Genomic DNA, 22,289 nt, shown 5'->3' on the forward strand with positions numbered 1-22,289 from the left:
CATGTCTGAAAATGTATTTCTTGAGACTCATTCCCTCAAATTTTTCACTCTACGCTTCTATTACAGATTGATGCAACAAAAACAAAGCAGAAACCTATTTTCAAGAACTCGAAACTCGAACTTTCCGTCAATCTATTTCCTGAGAAAGAAAATGCTACCAAAATGTAACGTAGTGAAAAGTGTTTTAGATTGTCCTTCTTCAGGCATGATAATCAAGTAATTTCCAGAGCAAGTCATTTCCATTATAAATTTCTATACTTGAACATGATAAGAAACTTCAGCTTTTGCTTATTTGGGCATGGTAATGAAGCAGCATAGAACAATATTTTCCGGAGAAAGAAAATGCTACATAAAAGTAACCACGAACTGAAGAAATATTAGTTTGATGAAAAGCTTTAAGCGCAAAATTTAAAAATTCAACTACCCCGTAATGATGCCAGCAAGAACATCGCTCTGACCTCGTGCATAGATGGTGTAGACGAGACGGATAGCGTCCAACCAACCATCGAGAGAGTCCCAAGTGTCCGCAATCTGATTTTTAAAAAATAAATATAAATAACTAGTAAATCACCAAGAGTTGAGTTCCAGTTTCAAAAATCATTAAAAAATTATAGATTGAATCATCAAAAATCTTAGAGCTGGCGAAATAAAAAAAATATGCATAATTTCAAAGGTATAAGAATCCCGAAAAAAAAGCAAGTTGAAGAAAAAAAATTATAAAATGACAAATAAATCACCTAGAATTGAGATCCAGATTCACTAAATAAAATGTTAAGGTTGAAAAAATCAAGAATATATGCAAACATTTTTACGGGACGAAAAAGACAAACTATAGACAGCCAGGAAGATTTGAAAGTTGATAAAATTATAGAAAAATATGGGACATAATTGTATAAATAATAAACAATATAAAACAAGTAATTAACCTAGACATGAGGTCCAGTTTCAAAAATCATTGTAGCGCATTAAAAACTTTCTAGTCTGAATCAGCAAAAATTCTATGGCGGACAAAAAGAAAAGATAAACCAGGAGGAAGATTTCCAAGTTGAACAACAAAAGTTTTTTAGTGGTCAAAGAAAGAAACCAAAATCTTAAAAATAAAAATTAGTTACGTACTTACCAAGAAAACAGGCGAATGTAAAGTATCTATACAAAGACCGGCACCCGGGGGAAGGGTGAGATCTGAGCATGCGGAAACAGAAACGATATCCGCAACATTGACTTTAATTAGAGCCTTATCACTACTTGTTCTTTCTTCAATTCTTCTCGAAAGGCTTTGTGAAAGATTCTTGGGTTCAGCTTTGATGACCTGAAAGAGTAGCAAATATAGGATGAATTTCCAAAATTTATCATTCATTGATACAATTCCAGTATTGGAACGAAGCTAAAAGAACAGGGCTAAATAATAATGTCAAAATTTTAAAAACAGGGATTTGATGACTGAAAAAGTTAAAAAATATTGGATGAATTTCCAAAAATATATCTTTCACAGATACATGTCAATTATTGGAAGAAAGCCAAATAATTGGGAAAATAATAATTTCAAATATAAAAATAAAAATATAAAGCGTATCATGTATAGGAAAAATCTAACCTGTTGAATACCTTCGTGATTCAAAACGAACTGGGATCTTTCCCAATCTTTGTGTGGAGCTATAGGGTCCTTCAGTGGGGGAGCGCTCAAATAACCCACCTTAAGATAAGGAAGAGGAAGCTGCCAATCGAGACACGAGTTATATACAAAAAGTACAGTAAAACTTGAATTTTCATAGCATGGTTATAGAAAAACTCACTCAAACAAGAAAATTCATAATAATTTGTATGGAAGAAAAATAGAAAATTCTCTGACTAACCATTGACCGGACAAGTTTCAGGGCACTACGATACACCTGCACAATAGGGGGAAAGATAAATGTTGCATTCTTGAAAGGATAATTTCAAAAGCATCTCAGCATAGAAAATAACAGGAAAACAAAATTCTCAGGTTTTTGTAAAAATCTATTTCTCAGATTGAATGCGGACTGATCAGTAAAACAGAGGAGAATAAACATCTTTAGGTTAAATCAAGAGCGGTAAAAATAGTTCAGGATTTATCAAATTCCGATCAAAAAAAGGGAGGGAAATGAAATAGGAACAGGATGACTCATCAGTAGGCAAATTTATTTAGCAGAACGATATGCTTGTAATCAAGAAAAGAAATTACCGATTTCATTTAAAAATTGAAACTGAAACATCTTTCCCGTATGCTAGAAAAATTGAAATTTCCCACAACTTTGCTTTAAAAGTGAAGCCTTGTTCACAAGAATCGAATCATAAATCACCGAGACCTATGGGACCCACAACTCTTTAATCTTAAATTTATCGCCTTTACATGCAAATATTTAAGAGGACCAGATCTTCTTTCCACAAGTCTAAGTGAGATCAACAAGGAAAATCACCGAGTAAGTTGGCTTCAGCGCATGAGCAGCTGCAATGTAGATGGCGGACTGGCTGTAAATTTCATCCGGAGAAACATCTTTTGAATTAACTGGTCTTCCAGATCGCGATGTATCCTCTGCTAAAGCATACTGAATAATACAAAAAATAAAAAATCAGATAATGTGTGAAGCTTAAAGAAGATCTTTATGAATTAGAGCTCCTAGAATGCAAATGAATTTTCTGGACATGAATTTTCTAAAAATACAAATCAGGGAGGAAAGATTACTAACCAAAACAGTGCCGAGATTATATATTGCGCGATGGAAATCAAATTGTAGCTGGATCGCTGCGCGGAACTGCAACATTAGAATTACAGGCTTTCATTCATTTGAAAAGGGAGCCTATCGACAGAAAAATAAAAGAATGTGAATGATTCCTGACAATCTGTTAACATCTTTTACCTTGCTAATTGCACTTTTAACAATCGTCTGTTTTTCACGAATAGGAACAATGGCACTAAGCTCCTGAGGAAAATGCAAACATTCATCATAATAACAGAGATTCACAACTTACGATATGAAAAAATTTTCTTCCGACTACAGAATAGGCTAATCAATTTTTACAACAGAGTCCTCCGCATTATACGTACTTGTAGCGCAAGTCCCCAGTTGTTGAGTGCCTGAAATAATAAATGCTATAAACACCAAGAATGTTCATTGTCTTATAAATAAATAAATAATACAGAAGGTCACTTTGGAGGAAAACATCCAAACAAATTATAACAGGAGGTAGACCGTACATTTTGCAAGATTTAAAAGAATATTTTCTTCACAGATCCACAGTGAGAAAGAGCAGACCGTGATGCATTTGCAGAAGATGAATGCACTTAATAAATTAAAATTTCATGCCAGGCTGACCTTAGAAAAAATCTGCGTCATTATTGTCTATTTTAAAGAAGACATTAATGCCACAAGATTCTCAGTCGAGAAAAGATGTTGTGGGATGTGGATCGATTTCAGATCTTGTATTTTGACTGGTTAGCTTATTCTGTCATTGACAGAAAATCCTCAAGAATCAACTTCCTGATGCAAATCCTTACCATTCAGGGATTTTTTGGTCATTTAGCTCTGCTATATTTTCATTTTAAACTTGTTTAGCCCTTAATACGATCAAGAACATATCAGCCCTTTCTCTAGGAGGGCAGCAAAAATCTATCCCTTATTTTGTTCTCTCCGTCTTCTCTGCTAGTTGCTCACCGGCGATGCCTATTCTGCCAAGTTCTCCTCTCTCATCTTACGGATTTTAACTTATGATCTGTATCTAGGAAGGGGAGGGAAGGGGAAGGGTCGAATGGATGCAAATGACCAAACTACTCCGTTAGCGTAAACTATCCTAAAAGGAAAATTAGTAAAACTGCCCTTAATGGGGTAAGATGGGGATCAAATCACACGACCACAGTTTAAGTCATGTTCTATCACCTACTTGCAGGCATCAGCCATATAAAGAATCCTCATTGGTCCACATTCAAACAGAAAAAAGGAATATTCCAGAACATGATTCTTAGGAGTGCACTATAAAAGCTGCTTAAATTCAAAAAAAAACTATAAAAGCTGCTATCCCCACGCTTAACGTGGAAATATGAAATTATCACAGAAACAGAATTTAATAATCCTACATTATTTAATAAACTCAATAACTTAAACAATTCCTGCAGCACATCGAGTGAGAAAAGTCAAAAAACCGATCAAGAAGAACACTACATCAAGAAATAATAAAATGAGTCACCAGAATCTACGTGAAATTCTGATACGATCCTCAACCTATCTAGGGATAGTCTCGTCATGCTAGCCCACAAGGGGATTTTATTCATTGGGTGATATTGTATGTCCTTTAAATATTGTCACCCTCCCTTTAGGAGGGCAGCCAAGAAGAATGAAGTAAGTCACTTGTCTCTCCTCTCTATGTCTAAGTCCCCGCTCTCTCACCGTGACCCCCATTCCACGTGATTGTCCCTACCTCACTGCGTCTTCAGGCGGCTTGTCTCTGGTCGATCCCTGCCTCATATGATCGATCTCTTCTCAAATCACTTATGTTTCTCCTCTCTACCTGGGAACCTCTCCTCCTCATCTAGCCCCCAATTCCGATAAGAGCTTACATCAAGCTTCGTATCAAATTTAAATGAAAGTTTTTCTGACGCATAAACATGCGCCGTCAGATAAGGAAAATACTCTAGGTTATATTCCCAGAGAAATGATATAAAAATATATTTTTACTCAAATGAAATAAACAGGGAAAAAGCATCATGTAGGCGCCAAAGAGATCTTATCAACATTGTGCTATAAAAAAATTGCTTAGCATTACACATTAGCACCATAATAGGAATTATCAAAATATCAACCCATAAAATATCAAAATAAAGATAACATAAATGACTAGTAGGATTTTTTATTTTCTATAAAGAAACCAGTATGAGAATAGATGCTCATTATTACAAATCATGTGAAAAATAATCGAATGTACGCTGATATGAACCCAAACAGTTCATTAAATTATTAAACATGACGCCATTTAAGCATGATGTTGTTCTCAACAACATTCATAGACATTCAATGTGTTCTTCAAAATAACAGCTAAACAGAAACACGAACACAAAACCAAAAAGTAACTTTGAAAATAGATACCTGAGGGCTATTCCAATTAAGCTGAACGGCCTTCTCATATTTTTGTGTAGCCTGTGAACAAGAAGCAGTTCAATTACAATAAACCACATTAAGTCAAACGCTCTCTCCCAATCCTTTCTCTTCTCTCTCGTCACTTCTTTCTCTCCATCTTGTAAATGGACCACATACTTTAAGTGTGTTTTTGTCATATATTTTTGAAGAAACATGTGCACTTTTATTTAATTCTTATAATTGATTAAGTGGGCTATGTACTATAAGTGGCCCACTGTTATGTCTTTCTTTTAAGGTTTGCATGATTCACTGCCACTTGGGAGTTAAATCACTTAAGTAGGGTCACCCTAACCCAACCCCTGAGTAACTTATTTCCCACGTGGAAAATAAGTCATGTAAGTGATTGGACCAGGCCAGCAGTAATGGGCCTGGTATCTAGTCCAGTGCCCAAACCCTAATGGGAGATTCCTTTTTCCTGTTCAAACCCTAGCCAACATGAGGCAGAATGGTGCAGGTAGCCCCTGGAGATTGTAGCAGATGGACAAATTTTTCTTTGAATTTGATAAATCATACTCTTCGACAGGTGATCTTATCTACATCATATTAGGATGAGTAAATTGAACAACATGCTTAAAAATGTTCAAAGGCTAAAGAGCAGTCAGATTGTTCCAAATCTTACTTTGATTTAGTTAAAGCATGATAAAGAAAATAATTACGGAGAGTGAAATTCAAGTTCGCATAAAATCTTGAAAAACGTGAAAAATGAAGTGATAGTTTTGGATAGGCATCCGAACCTCCCAGAGAAAACATGCTCACTTTAATCATCATAAGATGCCACTGTGAGCCAAACTAATTGACACATTGTCTTATATGAGTGTTGCTAGATAGGTAGGCAATTAGAACGAAAATTTAATCATCGAAGCACACCTTTTGATAATGAATTTGTCCCACAATTTCACCTTTTGATTATGAATTTACTTTAATATCTACCAAACATTGAAGAAAATTTGACCCCTAGTAGTCCTTAAACTCTTTTTCCTCCCATAACAGGGAATGCAGAGGCACAGAAGAGTTTGAATCCATAGACAGTCTACAAGTAGGAAACAAGTACTTCACCTCTCTCCATAATTCCTCTGCTTCCTTTGTTCGACCCCGTATTTTAGCCCGGTCGGATATTGCGATGGCCCAATTGTAGAATGCCTAATAAATAAAAATTAAGAACTCAGGGTTAGCATTGAAAAATCAACTACGGATTTTACTCTTTATAGAGAAAAAAAAATTTAATCATAAAGGCACCAGAAATATGAAAATAGGACAGTGAGACAATGAAGCGAAAGATTACGAAGGATGCACGAAAGATAAAAAGGAAAAGAATGAATCACATCTCCGAGAGGAGCGGAGACCAAATTAGTAAGAGAAGAAATAGGAAGGCATCAAATAAAGCAAGATGAATGTTATCGGAAGGTATGCTGTTTCTCTGTTATCCAGGATCGCTGATCTGATTTGTTCATAAGTTTCTAATCATATCTCCGAGGAGACAGATAATATCTACAGAGCAAGGGCAACCTATCAGATAATATCAGAAAGCTAGAAGTTAGAGCACCGTGTGAGGAGCTGTCCCAATCCCCTTTCTTTTGGCTCCATCTTTAGATGAAAGATTCAAAATGACAAGGTTACCAACAAAGAAGAAAACTGCTGGAATTAAACACTCTAAATATCAACGGACATATTAACAGTTACTACTAAAATGAATTTTATTCTCGTTAAAGGAAACATTGTTATTGGGGTTCTTCACTAGGAATCAACTACTTTCAGACTAAAGCCAAGTTATGCAGCGCAGAAAATAGCCTAGAATGGAAGATACTGAGGCCACAGCAGGATCAAGTCCACTGGAATTGTGTTTGAAATATAAAAACCCTCACCTTTTTCTTCCATTTTCCTTTTTAGACCCGAGTACAACTAATGGTTAATGGAATGTTGAGAAGACAAGAATTTTTCAAAAATAAATGACCACAAGCATTTTTCCAAAAACAATGTTGAGGAACCAAGAAGCTGATATCACCAACACTTTGATACGATCTCCATTGTATCTAGGGAAGTCTTGCCATTTTACCCGCTAGGGGAATTTTCATCATTTCCACTCTGCATGTATTGCTCTTTAAGTAGGTAAGCCCTCCCTTTAGGAAGACAGCAAAGAAGTAAATGGAAGTGGATGGTTCTCATATCTCCTTCTCCAGCAATGTTCTTCCCGCTGCCTACCTTCCTCCGCCCATGATCTTTATGGCGCTCTCCCTCTCTCTCCGAGTTCTTATCACAGTCAAGTTAGGTAGTTGGAAGAAACACGTCTTTAGAGGTTGATGACAGTCTCAAACATTAACAGAAAGGGAGTCAAACAGAAGTAGCTTCATATTATGTTGGCAGAAACACATGACAAGCGTTTGAGACTTAGAATCAGGCGTTTTGCTTAGAATCACACGTTTGAGACAGATGCGAAGACTTAGGGCCTAAACGAAGACTAAAACTAGCAGAGAACAGATGAGTAATTAAAAGATAAAACAGATTATTTCAAAAAAGAATTAAAACAGATTTTCTGCATAACAATTTATGCACGGTTCGTAAATGATGGGAAATGGGTGCAAAATCTAACCATATTTTAGAAATATACAATTCAGTCATAATGGTGACTCAGAGAAAAGATGGCAGACGCGAAATATGAAAATAAGCATAGAACATACATCCTGAAGAGAAGGACAAAGTCTAGTGGCCTCATCATATTTCTTGCAAGCCTCTTCAAGTAGTTGATCCTTGGCCGTTGAATCAGAATCTGGAGAAACATTATCAGCACTTTCCTGCAAACGAAGAACAACATAAGATTTCTTGTGTTTCTCTGAACAAATAAAAATCTCCAATCATCCAACGAAAGCATTAGAAGTCGATGGGAGGAGAAACACATCTATCGAAAATGTGTGCAATTACAAAACAAGTTTATGGGAGAAGTATTATTCAAGTTATATTGATGAGTAGCGGCGGGTAAGAACAATGGAATGAAAGACCATGGCACAGATGGAGCTCTCGGGAAAAAGGACACCCACAAGATAACCGATCATTCAATCGGGGAACACATGAGAGCAGCAACAACATGTAATCAGATTCTAAGCAAAGAATCATATGAATTAAAGGCAATTTCAAATACAACTAACTTTTCGAACGAGAAAAAATCCATTGTGATTGTTCAAAGCAGAGGCTAGTAAGTAATAATGTTGCCCATCGTGGGGCTTAATGTTTTGAACTCAGGGTTGTCATCCTTGAATAAATAGGAAATATGTCACCCTGCAATGTAAGACTCCAAGGCTTTTATCATTCTATCTCTTTTAGCTCCAAGGTAGCAGGCTCCTCGCGTAATATCTTGTTTGACTCTTGTTTTCTCATTCCTCCAGCATTTTTCATGAATCTTTAGTTCTTCAATCCCTATTTCTCTCAGCACTTAAACTGCTATGTGATACATTCTTTACAAGGTCTTACCAAAGAAGGCAGAAATGCAAGATGAATCAGTTACAGAAAATGTGCTCCCAAAAGAGCACATCTGGAGAACCTAAAAAAGATGGAATGGGTGCAAAGAGGTCATTAGTTATTTTCTTCAAGAACTCCCAGAAGTTGGTGGTTGCAGAGGAACGGAGGACTGGAGCAGCAGGGCCATCCTGCTGACTAGAGAATGGGGAAATCCAACCAGATTCTCCGTTGCTCATCTTGTCTTTAATTGTGGTGATCGTATTGCACAAAGACATTCTCCTACTCGGGTCACTAGATATACATTGTGAGGAATGGACACATTTTCTTGAAAGTTATTCAAAAGTAGTGATTATTTGATAAAAGTATCTTATTACTATGTTAGATCCTAGATCCTACAAGATAGAAAATGAGGCAAATAAAAAATACAGGACCTTTTCTTGCTGCATTTCAAACATAGTTACAACCATATTTTCACCGAATACATTTTTGCTTTTACAAAAATGTTGGCCACTTATTTGCGAGTCATTATAAGCACCAAAAAGCCATGCACGGAGATCTGCTGGGGAGTGCATCTACCAATTTCTTCTGATTACAGTCGGAAAGTTCATACATCTGTATGCAAAAAATAACCATGAACTGAGCTCAAGAGAAAAGTGGGGCCAGTTTCCATAAAAACTGAGCTCCAGGTCAGAGCATTGAAATGACAATTATAAATGAGAAGGAAGTATTAAGGGCCTCAATGAATCTTAGAACACTTTCAGGGAAGGTGACAGAAGCCACTGAAACATCCCTTACTGATCTGGAACGACATGATAGCTAGTTTCTGTGTCAAACCATGAGCCACTTGACCTTCTTTCAAGCAGTATCACAGTCTGTTCATTGTGAGACTCCCCTGCGGTCAATTAAAATTATTGATTAGAGGGGTCATCTTTGCCGTTATTTTTTGTCTTATATATTTAATTGGGTAAATAGACCACATGTTATATTTGGCCCGCAACTCCTTTCTCATTTCTTCTTTTTGAAAAGTGATCAGGACAGATCGAAGAAAACATATCTCCTTTCTCGTTACCCCCTAAGTTTTTGTACGTAAGCCACATTTATACATGGGCCACTTGATGCAGTTTCTAAGTGACTTATTCCATATGGGAATAAGTCACATGTCAGTGAGGTCCACTACCCCTTTCTGTTTTGGTTGGTATTTAAACCAGCTCAGATAGAATGAAAAGTGTAATGTTGGTTATTCTAAACCCTAGGCGTCTCTGAAGCTTAGCTGTCAGACAAGGAAACGCAGAACAACATCCTTCTTACAAATATAAGTTTGGACGATAAAATTTACATTAACTGTGCAGTACGATGAAGAGAAAATTAAACAATAAAAATATTCCGGGGCTTTTACATGGATATCAGAAAATTAAACAATACAAATAATTGTGCTTGAATATAACTATATTCAAGCAAAAGCACCGAAACAAAAGAAGGTACGGAAAGCAAAACTTAACTTGAAGGACTAGTGCCCAATTGTAATATGCATCGTGGTCGTCCGGATTTGTCTCTATACTTGCAGCATACCTACAACATAATTTTTCAACATTATAGACTATAAACGAGGGAATTTGATCAAATCAAATCATACATATCACATTTAATGTATAAACATCAAGATAGTAAAGATCACTGGAAAACAAAGAAACTATGTACCAGCGCCTGAGTCAAATTACACTCCTTCTAGATATTGTTATGTACCTTAAAACTTTTTCATGTTGTCAGTCTGGAAAAACATTACATAAATATGAAAGGATCTATTGGGTTGACCACCGAGTTTGGGTGGTCTTAACTCTTTTCATTCAAAAAAAAAAATGAAAGGATCAAAAACTTTCCGAGGAACTGATAAAATCTGAAGGATCATCAATGAATATGCCAAACATCATTTGTTTCGGAGACCTGGTTATGGAAATCTGGCATTACCCGTACCCAAACAGAGCTGTAACATGGAACACGCAGTAAGATCATGGTGATTATTTCAAGCAAGGAGATATCAAGCAAACAAACTAGGGCTTTTGATACGAACTCATTAACCCTTGGTCACTTATAGGTTCTATGCCAAGAAATACAAGAGAAGGAATAGGCATAGGACTGGTCAACGCCCTATCGATCTTATGTGTTGACCCTATTGTGGACTAAATAAGGCGGAAAGAGCCACTCCCTATAAATAAGGGGCAGCTAACCAGGAAGGGCTATCTTTTGTCAATTCTTTAAAGTCAGGTCGACTGTTAGTCGGAAGGCCGAGGCAGCTGACGGCAATCTCTACAGCGACCGGAGGGAGGAGCTCATCGTAGTGGAGTTGAGACATTTTTGGTATGGGATGCTTACAAGAAGATCAGAGGGGGGTTGGCGGACGACTCAACAATCAGCACCACATGGCTAAGAGAAACCTGTCCAACCGGGAGAGAGTATTAGGTCCCCTCGTACTTCTCCATGTGTAGACACAATTCATCGGCCCCATTTCTTGCATGCCCGCTCGTGATATAAAGGACCAAAACTCCTCCGAACCCAGATCTTGCCCTCCCGTCCCGTCCGGTCTATCGCCCGCCTCCAACGAGGCCTTCTGGGACTCTGTCAGGGCTGGCAAATACCAGAGCAAGATGGACTGGGAGAGGCTTCTCGCGGTGCTCTGGAAATCTGGCTTCATCACAGTAAGCCGGTGTTTAGGGGAAAGGACAGTCTCAATGGATATTGTAATCCACGACGTGAATACACTAATGTCCAACTAGTTTGGAGGCAGGTGAGGGCAGAACCAAATTGGTAACAATGTGTATGGACTGTTTGTATAATATAATAGCATCAAGTGGATCATCGAATTCGGGTGGTCCTCCTTATCTTATTCAAAAAATAATAACTCCTGACCCTTAAATCATGCTGCGATGGTATAATTGGAGTGGTCCTTGGCATTATCAGATGCGCATCTCCTGACAGGAGTTTTAAATTCAGTCTTGATGATGGAAAAAAAACTCTGGGTAACCTTGGTACCTTCTGACTCACACTAAAGAAGTATACCCAAGTAAGTCTTGTGCAGCCATCAACTGATATAATGAACCATCTGGCTCCTAATAATGGTGATGATTGATAAGGTGCCCCAAGCGTCTTTAAGAACAAAAAGGAAATTTTTTGTATTCTTAGCACATTGTGATACAGTCCTCTCAGAATGGCACAATTAAGACTAGAACAACGAACAATAACAATATATTTAACACAGTCACAAGTACAAATGTACGAACCCTCGTTACAGGAGCGATCTTACAAGACGATGACTTCGCCTTCCAATCTCTTAAGGATCTCTTAAGAGCCTTAGGAAATTCTCCCACTACCTCTGGAGAGTCTTTTTCCTACCATACATACATATTTTACACATATTTATACTATCCTAATGTAGACAGTTATACTTCAGTAGCCTTCTTCGAACATCTCCAAGGGTGGTATCTGTTGGACGTGCCCCCTGGATTCTTCATGAAGGAGTGCCTCAATTGCGAATGCCTCTTCAGATACTTCCGTTGGGTTGTTATGTTGTTTTGATGCCCAGGAGGATTCTAACGATTTATTTCTCCTTCTGTCATAACTGTCGTTTTGCAATATCAATATCGATTTATTCCTCCTCTTGTATACGTTAGGAAGATTCATATCACATTGACACATCACAAATAAGCTCGATTAATCAATGGTTTTTAGAAAAGACAGAAACATTTCAAAGGGCCGAAGTCCAAGATGACATAAGATAGTTCTTTATTCTATTCATCCCTCTGCTCCCTGTCCATATCCCACTGTATTTGAGTTTAGCATCTGGATCTGTTAAAGATGGTATTTTTTTTTGACAAAAAGATAGGGGAGATCACACAGAGTCGGTGACCCTCCCAGTGAGATAAAAGGTCCATAGACACACAGAGATATAAGTACATATAGGGCTTAAAAGGCCGGCCAGGGCCTTGCCCTTGGCCTTGGGCTTTTACACCATGCAGCAGTAAAGCCCGCAGCTGTTTGTATCACTATGTCCGTGGAATCTGGCTACACAGAAATGAGGTGATCTTCCGAGGGGGGAAGGCCTCTACAGACAGGCTCGCCCATGAGATAGAAGATCTCATAGCATCATGGTTTTCCTCGTGACAGGGATGAAGAGGGAAGAGGAAAATGTATACATGTTGTTGACACTTAAGTTCTTTTTGTAACTAATAGTCCCATATGGGACATTCTTAACTAGCCCATTAGGGCTCCCCTATATAAACTCTTGTAATCCCCTCTTATCTTTAATCAAGTTGGTTTTCTCTTCCTCAAACCTGTTTCTTGGTTCAACATGGTATCAGAGCCGAAACCCTAGATTTCGGACTCGTCCTCGTCGTCGACCTCGTCCTCGGCTCTCTCCTTCAACGTCCTCGGCTCGTCGTCGTCCTCGTCCTCGGCTCTCTCCTTCAACGTCCTCGGCTCGTCGTCGTCCTCGTCCTCGGCTCTCTCCTTCAACGTCCTCGGCTCGTCGTCGTCCTCGTCCTCGGCTCTCTCCTTCAACGTCCTCGGCTCGTCGTCGTCCTCGTCCTCGGCTCTCTCTCTCTCTCTCTCTCTCTCGCGGACCGACCGACCGACCTACCGACCGACCGGCTCTTCGCGCCCGGATTCTCTCTCTCGCGCAGCCGTTCTTCTTCGTGCGGCTGTTGAGGTACCTTCTTCGTGCGCCCTTCTTCGTGCGGAGTAGCCTCTCTGCGCGCGGCCGTCTCCACTCTGCACACAGCCGCCTCTCCCCGCACGGTTGCCTCGCACGGGTGACCTAGTTCATTCGGGTTCTCCGGCGCCTCGATCCGTGCTGTCCGATGTCTGAAGAACAGACCTCTGCCTCTCAGACATCTGGGATGACTCCGGTGCATTCTCCTGTGCCTCCGACAGCGGCTGCATCGACTCGTCTCACCGGTCCAGCACCATTTACTTTGCCCAAGATGCCGCCCGATGGAATTTTCACCGGCTTCAACCTCCTTCAATGGCGACAGTACGTGCAGATCACTCTAAAAGGACGACTAATGCGTCATTTAACGGAAGACGGACCACCGGTGACGGACCTAGCATACTATGATTGGCTTGACGTTGAAGGAGTCGTTCAGCGCTGGCTACTTGACAGTATCGCCCCTAATATTAAGGGGGAGTTTCTGTCTTTGGCGAGTGCTCGAGCCATCTGGGAAGCCGCCCTCAACAGCCACTCTAAGAGGAACAACATTGCCATTTTGTATGAATTGGTGCATCGGGCTGCTAACCTTCGTCAAGGAGATCGGACGGTATTGGAGTACAGTAACAAACTCACCTCTTTATGGAATGAGATCGACCATTACATGCCACCGGAGGTGGATTCGGTGGAGCGGGGGTATGTGCTACAGCTTCGTGTGTTTCAATTCCTGATGGGTCTCAACCCGGAATATGAATCACTACGTGGCCAGCTTATTCATCGGGAGAAGATGCTTACCTACCAAGATGCACTCCGGAGTGTACGGATTGAGGAGTCTCGATTTCAGCAGGCACCTTCCCTCGCCTCGGCGTTTGCGGCTACACCGGCCGCGGCTACTCATGCTTCATCACCGAATCTTCCGCTCGAGGGACTTCATCTCGCTCGGAGGAGTCTCCCAAGGGCGATCCCACACTCTTCTGCAATTATTGCAAGAAGAGGGGTCACTCAAAGGAAACCTGCTTCAAGCTCCAACGGAAGCGGACTCAACAGAGTCACCTTGCTGCCGCTGCCCCTCCTGCCAGCTCACCGAGCGTGCCGAATCCAGGACAAGTGCCTATGCCGTTTACTCTGCTTCCGGCCAATGCCTCCTCATCTCCTAGCTTCACTCCTGAGGAAATGGAGCGTCTTCGACGTCTTCTTGATCCTCCCATCGTGGGCTCGTGTTCTTTAGCTCACGCAGGTACGTCCACCGCTCTTGCCTCTCCAACCTTGACTTCCAGAAATTTTCCTTCGTCATCTTCCACTTGGCTTCTTGATTCCGGTGCCACCGCTCATATGACTCCTAATCCTCGAGCTTTTTCAACCAATGAACCCGTTTCTAGTCATTCCAAAGTCAAAACCGCCTCTGGAGATCTTCTCACAGTCGCGGGTGTTGGTCGTGTTACTCTTTCCCCTTCTATGAAACTTTCGCACGTTCTTCATGTTCCTCGTCTTGCTCATCATCTTCTATCTCTATCCTGACTTGTTCGTGATCTAAACCATGATCTCACCTTTTCGCCAAATTCCTGTTTTTATCGTGACAAGGTGTCGGGGGAGACGATTTCACTTGCTGAGGAGCGTGAGGGGCTCTATCTTGTTCGACCTTCTTCCTCTTCTCTTGCTGTTGTTGCGGCTGCTGTTTCCCTCTCGGCGTCTCGTGACCAATTGTGGGGAGAAGCCGTTTGCTCCTTACTATCCCTCCTCCACGGTACCACCTTCTTTACCTCCTCAGCCGGACCCGCTCGAGTTCCTTATCCTCCCTCCTCTTTCCTCCTCAGTCACTTCTACGACAGTCCAGTCTTCCTCCCCGGCCCCTTCACCTCCAGCCGCACCATCGTCCCTGCCCTTCCCTGGCACCGCGTCAATTCCCATTGAAGAGCCATCCGAATCTCCTCCGGATTCTCATGCAACAGCCGTGGATCTTTCTCCACAACCCTCTTCTCCCCAACCACCTTCTTCTACTCCTCATCCACTTCCTCCTCCTGTTCCTCCTCCGGGTGTTCCTACGAATCTACCACGCTGCCCTCCGGAAAAACGCTATGGCCTCACCTATATCTCTCGCCGCACTCATGCTTCATCCTCTACCTCCCAAGACACTCCACCGGAATCTTCCTCGGCCCTTGTGCCTCCTTCCCGCTCTCCTCCTTTATATCCGTTAACTAATTACGTTTCCTTCCATCGTCTCTCCAAACCATACCATGCACTGCTTACCTCCATTGACTCCATCTCCCTTCCGAAGACAGTGGACGTTGCCTTATCCTTGCCTCATTGGCGCCGGGCTATGGAGGAGGAGCTTCAAGCTCTTGCCCTAAATGATACGTGGGATCTTGTTCCTCTCCCACCGGGCAAGCACTTGGTTGATAGCCGTTGGGTCTATGCTGAAAAGCAAAACTCCGATGGCACAATTGAGAGGCATAAGGCACACCTTGTTGCAAAAGGCTTTACGCAGAAATATGGCGTCGATTATCAGGAGACATTTGCTCCAGTGGCCAAGCTGAACACTGTCCGCATTCTCCTGGCTCTTGCTGCAGACCGTGGCTGGGTATTGCACCAATATGACGTCAAGAATGCCTTTCTTCATGGCGACTTGACTGAGGAAATCTATATGGCTCTTCCTCCTGGGTATGCCTCCTTGGTCCCCTCCTTCCTCGGTTGTTTGCCGCTTGAAGAAGGCACTATATGGCTTGAAACAATCTCCTCGCGCTTGGTTTGGCCGTTTCACTACGGCCATGAGGCGTCTTGGATATCACCAGTGCAATGGGGATCACACCCTCTTCTACCATCATTCCACGTCAGGGGGAGTCACTATCCTTCTGGTCTACGTGGATGACATCATTATTACGGGTGATGCTACGGAGGCTATTACACAACTGGCGGCCTATCTATCGTCGGGATTTGCTATTCACCACCTTGGCCCGTTGAGGTATTTTCTTGGCATTGAAGTTGCATACTCTTCTGTCGGGATTTTCATTTGTCAGCGGAAGTACACGGTGGATCTTCTTCATGAGCTTGGAAAGGAGGATTCCAGGCCCATTACTACACCTATTGACGCTAATCACCGCCTTGGCGCCACTGAGAATGAAGATCCTGCAGAGCCTGGACAGTACCGACGACTTGTGGGCAAGCTAATCTACCTCACCCACACGCGACCTGATATTGCATATTCTGTGGGGGTTCTCAGTCAGTTCATGCAGACTCCTCGCATGAGTCATCTTCACGCTGCTCATCGACTTCTTCGGTTCTTAAAGGGCACAGTTGGTCGTGGACTTTTGTTCTGCCGCCACAGTGGTCTTCGCCTAGAGGTATATACCGATGCGGATTACGCAGGGTCCATTGTTGATCGTCGGTCTACCTCAGGATATTGCACCTTCTTGGGCGGCAATCTTATTACATGGAGGAGTAAGAAGCAGAAGGTGGTTTCTCGATCCAGTGCCGAAGAGGAGTTTCGTGCGCTCGCACATGGTCTCTGTGAGGCACTTTGGATCACAAAGATCCTACGTGAGCTACGTTGTCCGGTTTCCTCTCCCGTCCAGCTGTACTGCGACAACAAGTCGGCCATCAGCATTGTCCATGATCCAGTCCAGCATGACCGCACGAAGCACATAGAGATTGATCGACACTTCATAAAAGAGAAACTGGAGTCAGGAAAATTCTGCCTGCCGTATGTGCCTTCAGCAGATCAGATCGCAGACATCTTCACCAAAGGGCTCCATGCCCCTAGTTTTCAGGAGCTTTGTGGCAAGCTAGGTGTGGAAAACATCCACGCTCCAGCTTGAGGGGGAGTGTTGACACTTAAGTTCTTTTTGTAACTAATAGTCCCATATGGGACATTCTTAACTAGCCCATTAGGGCTCCCCTATATAAACTCTTGCAATCCCCTCTTATCTTTAATCAAGTTGGTTTTCTCTTCCTCAAACCTGTTTCTTGGTTCAACACATGTAATAGAGCCCTAGGGCTCGAACCATGTACTTGTCAGGTGGTTACCAATTTGTTCGGGTAACCACCTCATATGTTTTCAAAAAAAAATCACCATGTCCATGGATGCTTCCCGCTTGTTGAAGATGACTTCATTCCTGTTCAGCCATAGTGCCCATAGCACTGCAAAGGGTCGAACCTGCCCCTCGCCCCCTAGGTGCTCCACTTTGTATGGAGTCCCAAAATGCCTCCTCTGATGAGATATCCACCCCCTTAGGTGGCTCACGGGTCCATACCATATGTTCTTTCTTATCATTCTACTATTTGGTTGTAAACGGGCCACATGTTATAAGTGGCCCATGTTGCTTTTATTTCTTTATTTAGTGTATAGGGGCCACAGTTATAAGTGACCCACATGACTCTGCATCACGTGACTTTTCTAGGAATAAGTCACGTTTTAAGTAGGCCCCACCAAACAATGTTTTTTTTGAATTAATGAATGGGCCCACCAAACTATGATATTAGCTGCCATGTTAATCCAGCGATTATGAAAGGCATTCTGTTCATTCCAAATCCTAGCCGTTAGAAGCTTGACTGCTGCCACCAGAGAAAAGCATCCAAGGGATATAGAAGAAGACTTTGAACAGTTGGTGTTTGACAAGGTTCATATTTATAAACAGAGATTTCTATAAGGCAAAAGGTCCATAGACACACAGAGATATAACTAGGTAGAATTTGTACATAAAACCAACATTATTACTCACAGGCACCACTCATTAAGCCCTAAAAAGAGGTAGAATATGATTGATGCGCACAGAGTTAAACCATTGTCATACCCTTTCAAGAAACACAGGGACCAAACCAACACAAAATAAGTTTCTCAAATGTTGTTGGTCTGAGAGATATGCGAGAACTGAAGGCTTAAAAATGCCTAACCTATTGTATTTTATTGGCCAGCCTGATGGAAAACAATAACTCCCACTTAAAGATTAACTTGATCAGATGATCCAATCTGCTTAAAAGGTTACCAGAAATTACATAACCAGCAACTTTTTTTATTTTTGAAAGGAATACAAGACCAGTTAATATTAAGAGCAAAACTAAACAAATCACAACCACAAGATAGGAATGCAACAATATATAGTTACCTCCTAGCAGCAAAAGTAAGTATTCGTTGACGAGAGCGGCCTTCTTCATTTACACTGGAAACATTGCTGATCAAGTCCATCGCAGCATCACCATGACCAGAACTGATAGAAAAAACCAAAAGATTATGAAAAAATTAAGTTATTTAAAAATATGCAACCTACTTTAAAGCTGATTGAAAAAAAATAAAAGCTAGACAGAGTCTACTTTATCTGAAAATATGATTATGAAGACACTACTTCAAGTCTGTTGCAAGGTTGTAAATAGACCACAGTTTACAAACTGTACAGAGCTCATTCTTTTGTTTTGGGAGCATTGTAAACAAAAAGACGGTAAGATAGCAACTACATCTCAATGACAACAACAATCATCGAATGATGATCATAACAGCAATCAAAAGAAAGAATCTCATAATGTTAATATGAAGAATATTTCAAACGACTTCCCAATGGATAGCTGTATGCCTTAAAAAGGAAGAACATCGAGGAGGACACGGCAATGATTAGATTATCAAGAATGGCTTGTAATAGTTTGGTCTATTTCAACCATGCTTTCTACCACATCAAATTAACAAAAGCTGTCAGCCATATACTAAGCCATATACTACGAAATTAACAAAACCATATACTACAAGTGCAAGTAGGGGGCCGAGAATTCGTGGGGACACAAGCTGTTGGAGGAGCACTCGCAAATCATTTCACAGAGATAACCAAGCAGGGGGCTCGGAACCAAAGGAGATGGAGCGGAAGAAGTGCATCCAAAGCGACACAGGAACAACAAGAAGAGTTAGTGAAGCCATTTCTCGTGGAAGAGGTGTGGGCCGCTATCCAAGTATTAAATGGGGGGGATCACCAGGCCCTGACAGTTTCCCAGTATTCTTCTTCAACAAATTCTGGGATACTGTGGGATCCAAGGTGATGGATACCTTGGATGAGTTCTGACAAGGCAACTCTGGCTTGGAACGGCTCAACCGGTCACACCTATTTTAGTTGCCCAAACGACCGTGATGCAGGGAGCGTGGGGGATTTAGACCTGTTGACCTATCGAACTCGATATACCTCATTATTGCCAAGGTGCTGACTAACAGGTTGCGGAACGTAATTGGGGGCCTAATATGACCATTTCAATCCACATTCATTCCCGGATTGAAATGGTCCTATTAGGAGAGATTGTATCAACATGGAAGAGAAATGGGACAAGGGGCTTTATTTGGAAGGTCAACTACGCCAAAACTTATGATTCGCTCGATTGGAGATTCCTATGGTCCGTTTTGCGAAAGCGGGGCTTTCCCGAGGAATGGGTGGCCTGAGTACGACGTTGTGTTACGTCCCACACATTCTCGGCTCTGGTCAATGGTCGGGCAGAAGGGGGATGGATCAATCCACAGAGGGGCGTCAGGCAGGGTTGCCCGTTAGCCCAGTTACTATTTGTCCTGGCAGTGGACACCTTGGCCAACTGTACCCTTAAGGCGTGCGAACAAGGTTTATTAAGGGGCTTCTAGACAGCGAGCTACCCAGGGGCATTTCACTACTTCAGTATGCGGACGACACAACATTTTTCATGGAAGGATCCGTGACGAAAGCTCACACTCTATCTACATTGTTAGATATATTCGCTGACTATTCGGGGTTACGTCTCAACCGAGCCAAGTTGGCATTTGTGGGCTTTGGACACACTCCAGTGTAAGAAGCTCAATGCGCCAACGCGCTAGGCGCACCTCGCGGTTCTCTACCGATGAGCTATCTAGGCCTTCCCCTGACGAGGAGACATATTTTAACCACAGAATGGCAGGCAGTGATCAAGAAGGTGGAGAGGCGGTTGGAGGGCTGGCAGACCAAAGTGCAATCAAAAGGGGGATGCTTGGTACTACTGAGATTAGTGCTCTCATCGATCCCAATATTCTACCTATCTGTATTTAAAATACCATCAGTCATGGCAAAGCGCCTAGAGGGACTGATGAGGAGGTTTCTTTGGGGAGGCATTGGAGAGGATGGCCACAAAGGGGTACCCCCGGTAGCGTGGGAAGAGGTATGCAGGCCAGTGAAGCAAGGAGGGCTGGGGCTGCTCCACATGGACTCCATGAATCTGGCACTGCTAACCAAATGGGTGGAAAGGATTGTGGCATCAGCAGAGGGTCTAGTCTTCGATGTCCTTAGGGACAGATATGGCTCAGAGACTGATTGGGGGAGAAGGTGGGCTAAAGTTTGGGGGGAGTCTCCCTTTTGGAGCAGTCTGCATCAAAGCATACCCCACATCCGTGAGTTCTTTGACCCCAGGTTGGGGGACAGGCAGGTTTTCGATTCTGGACTGATAATTGGTCCAATCAAGGCGTCATGAAGTTGAAATATCCAAGATTTTTTGCTTTAGCGAGGAACCCAAATGCCACCGTCCGCAAATGCTGGGACGGAGCTTGGGTCCCTATCATGAATGGGGCATTATCAGAGCTACGGTTCAAGAAACTGATGGGGCTACAAGAGGTCCTTCTACCTATCAAACCATCAAATGTATATCGAGATGGCTGGTGTGGCGAGGGCCGCCGCTTTCTTGGTGAAGGACGCATATTTGAAGATCCGAGGGGAAGCGGGGGGCGATTCAGCAATCAACAACTCATGCTCCACGTTGATGAGGCAAAAATTTCCTCTCAAAGTATGGTTCTTCTGCTGGCTACTGAGACAACGAAGAATGGTCACACGGCTCTTTCGGAGGAGGTGGAACCCGATGGCTTCCATCAAGTGTCCCATGTGCGCCCATGGCGATGAAGATTGCTCCCACATATTCTTCACGTGTCAGTTCGCAAGGAGTATGGACATCGCAGCAGATACCAAGGGTGAATATCTCCTCCGATGAGGCATTTTGGACTTCAGTCATGGATGGTAGGTACCGGAGCAGGCTGGAATGGGAGAGGCTACTTGCCGTACTATGGGCGATATGGCTGCACTGAAATGAAGCGCAGTGGAGAACGTCAATCACACCATTGAGGCGCTAGTGTCTTTTTGGGTTGGAGGGAGATGAATGGTGGACCATTTTGGTCATGTCTGTATCTTGATTATACATAATTTTCACCATTAATGGTAACAGGTTGGCCGCCATTTAAGGGCGTTTTTTCTCATTCTCTTCAAAAAAAACAAAAGCTGTCAGCCAATGGTGTCATATCGTGACTGCCAATAGCATGTTATCGTGCATTGGGTCACATAGACCACTTAGCCCATGTACAATTTATCAGTACCTGGTATTTAAACCAGGTCTTACAGAAATTAAATTGTTGAATCTTCTCATTTTCTTCTTCCTCCCCTCAAGAGTTTTGCTCGTCAGGGAAACTAGAGATTCTCGACATGGTATCAGAGCACATGGGAGCTTGATCCACAAGGACAAGAAGAAGAGTTTCATAGGAGCTACAGCCTGTGGCCAAAGCTGCATCTGATGCGGCACGGTGAGCATAAGATGGTGCTAGGAGAGAGAACTTCCTTGATTGTAAATGAGGGAGCATCTGGCATGGCTCGACGAGCATGAAAAGCCGCCAAGAGGGAGAACCTCCTCAACGAGTGCAGGCTTTCGCAGCATCTGGTGTGCCAAAAAGCAGTCAACCAACAAGTGTTGGTATGGTTTGTTCCTCAACTTTTCAGGGGAAACACAATGCAGAAAAGGACTCCTGTGGGGATGCTGTCGGACTGTCGAGAGACAGGCGTCAGACATTTGTTCTTTCAGAGATGGATGCAGTAAACAATGCTGCTCAATATACTCAGCAAGGCCAAGTAGGGGCGTTGTAGGTGCGTCACGCATCTCTGAGTCAACAAAGTATACTGGCTTCAATCTTTTACACCAAAGCAAACACATTAAGCTTATTCTTGAGGGACAGAGGCTGAACCATCTCCTGATGAAGGAAATGAAGCTGTCTG

At 42.2% G+C, this 22,289-nt stretch overlaps 1 protein-coding gene across 2 annotated transcripts in view; it reads right to left on the reverse strand.

Annotated features, from left to right (window-relative positions):
* Positions 1-265: 265 nt before the first annotated feature.
* The window catches only part of LOC144714938 (Tetratricopeptide repeat (TPR)-like superfamily protein), a 24,586-nt gene continuing 2,562 nt past the window's right edge, over positions 266-22,289 (reverse strand). The window contains exons 2-14 of one of the 2 annotated variants that reach the window (XM_078589752.1): positions 18,396-18,497; positions 10,100-10,169; positions 7,826-7,939; positions 6,207-6,290; positions 5,100-5,150; positions 3,068-3,097; positions 2,880-2,942; positions 2,709-2,774; positions 2,439-2,567; positions 1,854-1,889; positions 1,595-1,714; positions 1,121-1,309; positions 266-531 (exon numbers count right to left, since the gene is read on the reverse strand). In XM_078589752.1, coding sequence (XP_078445878.1) covers positions 421-531; positions 1,121-1,309; positions 1,595-1,714; positions 1,854-1,889; positions 2,439-2,567; positions 2,709-2,774; positions 2,880-2,942; positions 3,068-3,097; positions 5,100-5,150; positions 6,207-6,290; positions 7,826-7,939; positions 10,100-10,169; positions 18,396-18,497 — 1,165 coding nt within the window. In that variant the 3' untranslated portion in view covers positions 266-420. Of the gene's footprint in view, positions 532-1,120; positions 1,310-1,594; positions 1,715-1,853; positions 1,890-2,438; positions 2,568-2,708; positions 2,775-2,879; positions 2,943-3,067; positions 3,098-5,099; positions 5,151-6,206; positions 6,291-7,825; positions 7,940-10,099; positions 10,170-18,395; positions 18,498-22,289 lie in introns of those variants that run through there. The other variant, XM_078589753.1, reaches the window with a different exon arrangement.

The sequence above is a fragment of the Wolffia australiana genome, chromosome 18 (genome assembly GCF_029677425.1).
Source record: "Wolffia australiana isolate 7733 chromosome 18, ASM2967742v1".
In the NCBI taxonomy this organism is placed as follows: Eukaryota; Viridiplantae; Streptophyta; class Magnoliopsida; order Alismatales; family Araceae; genus Wolffia; species Wolffia australiana.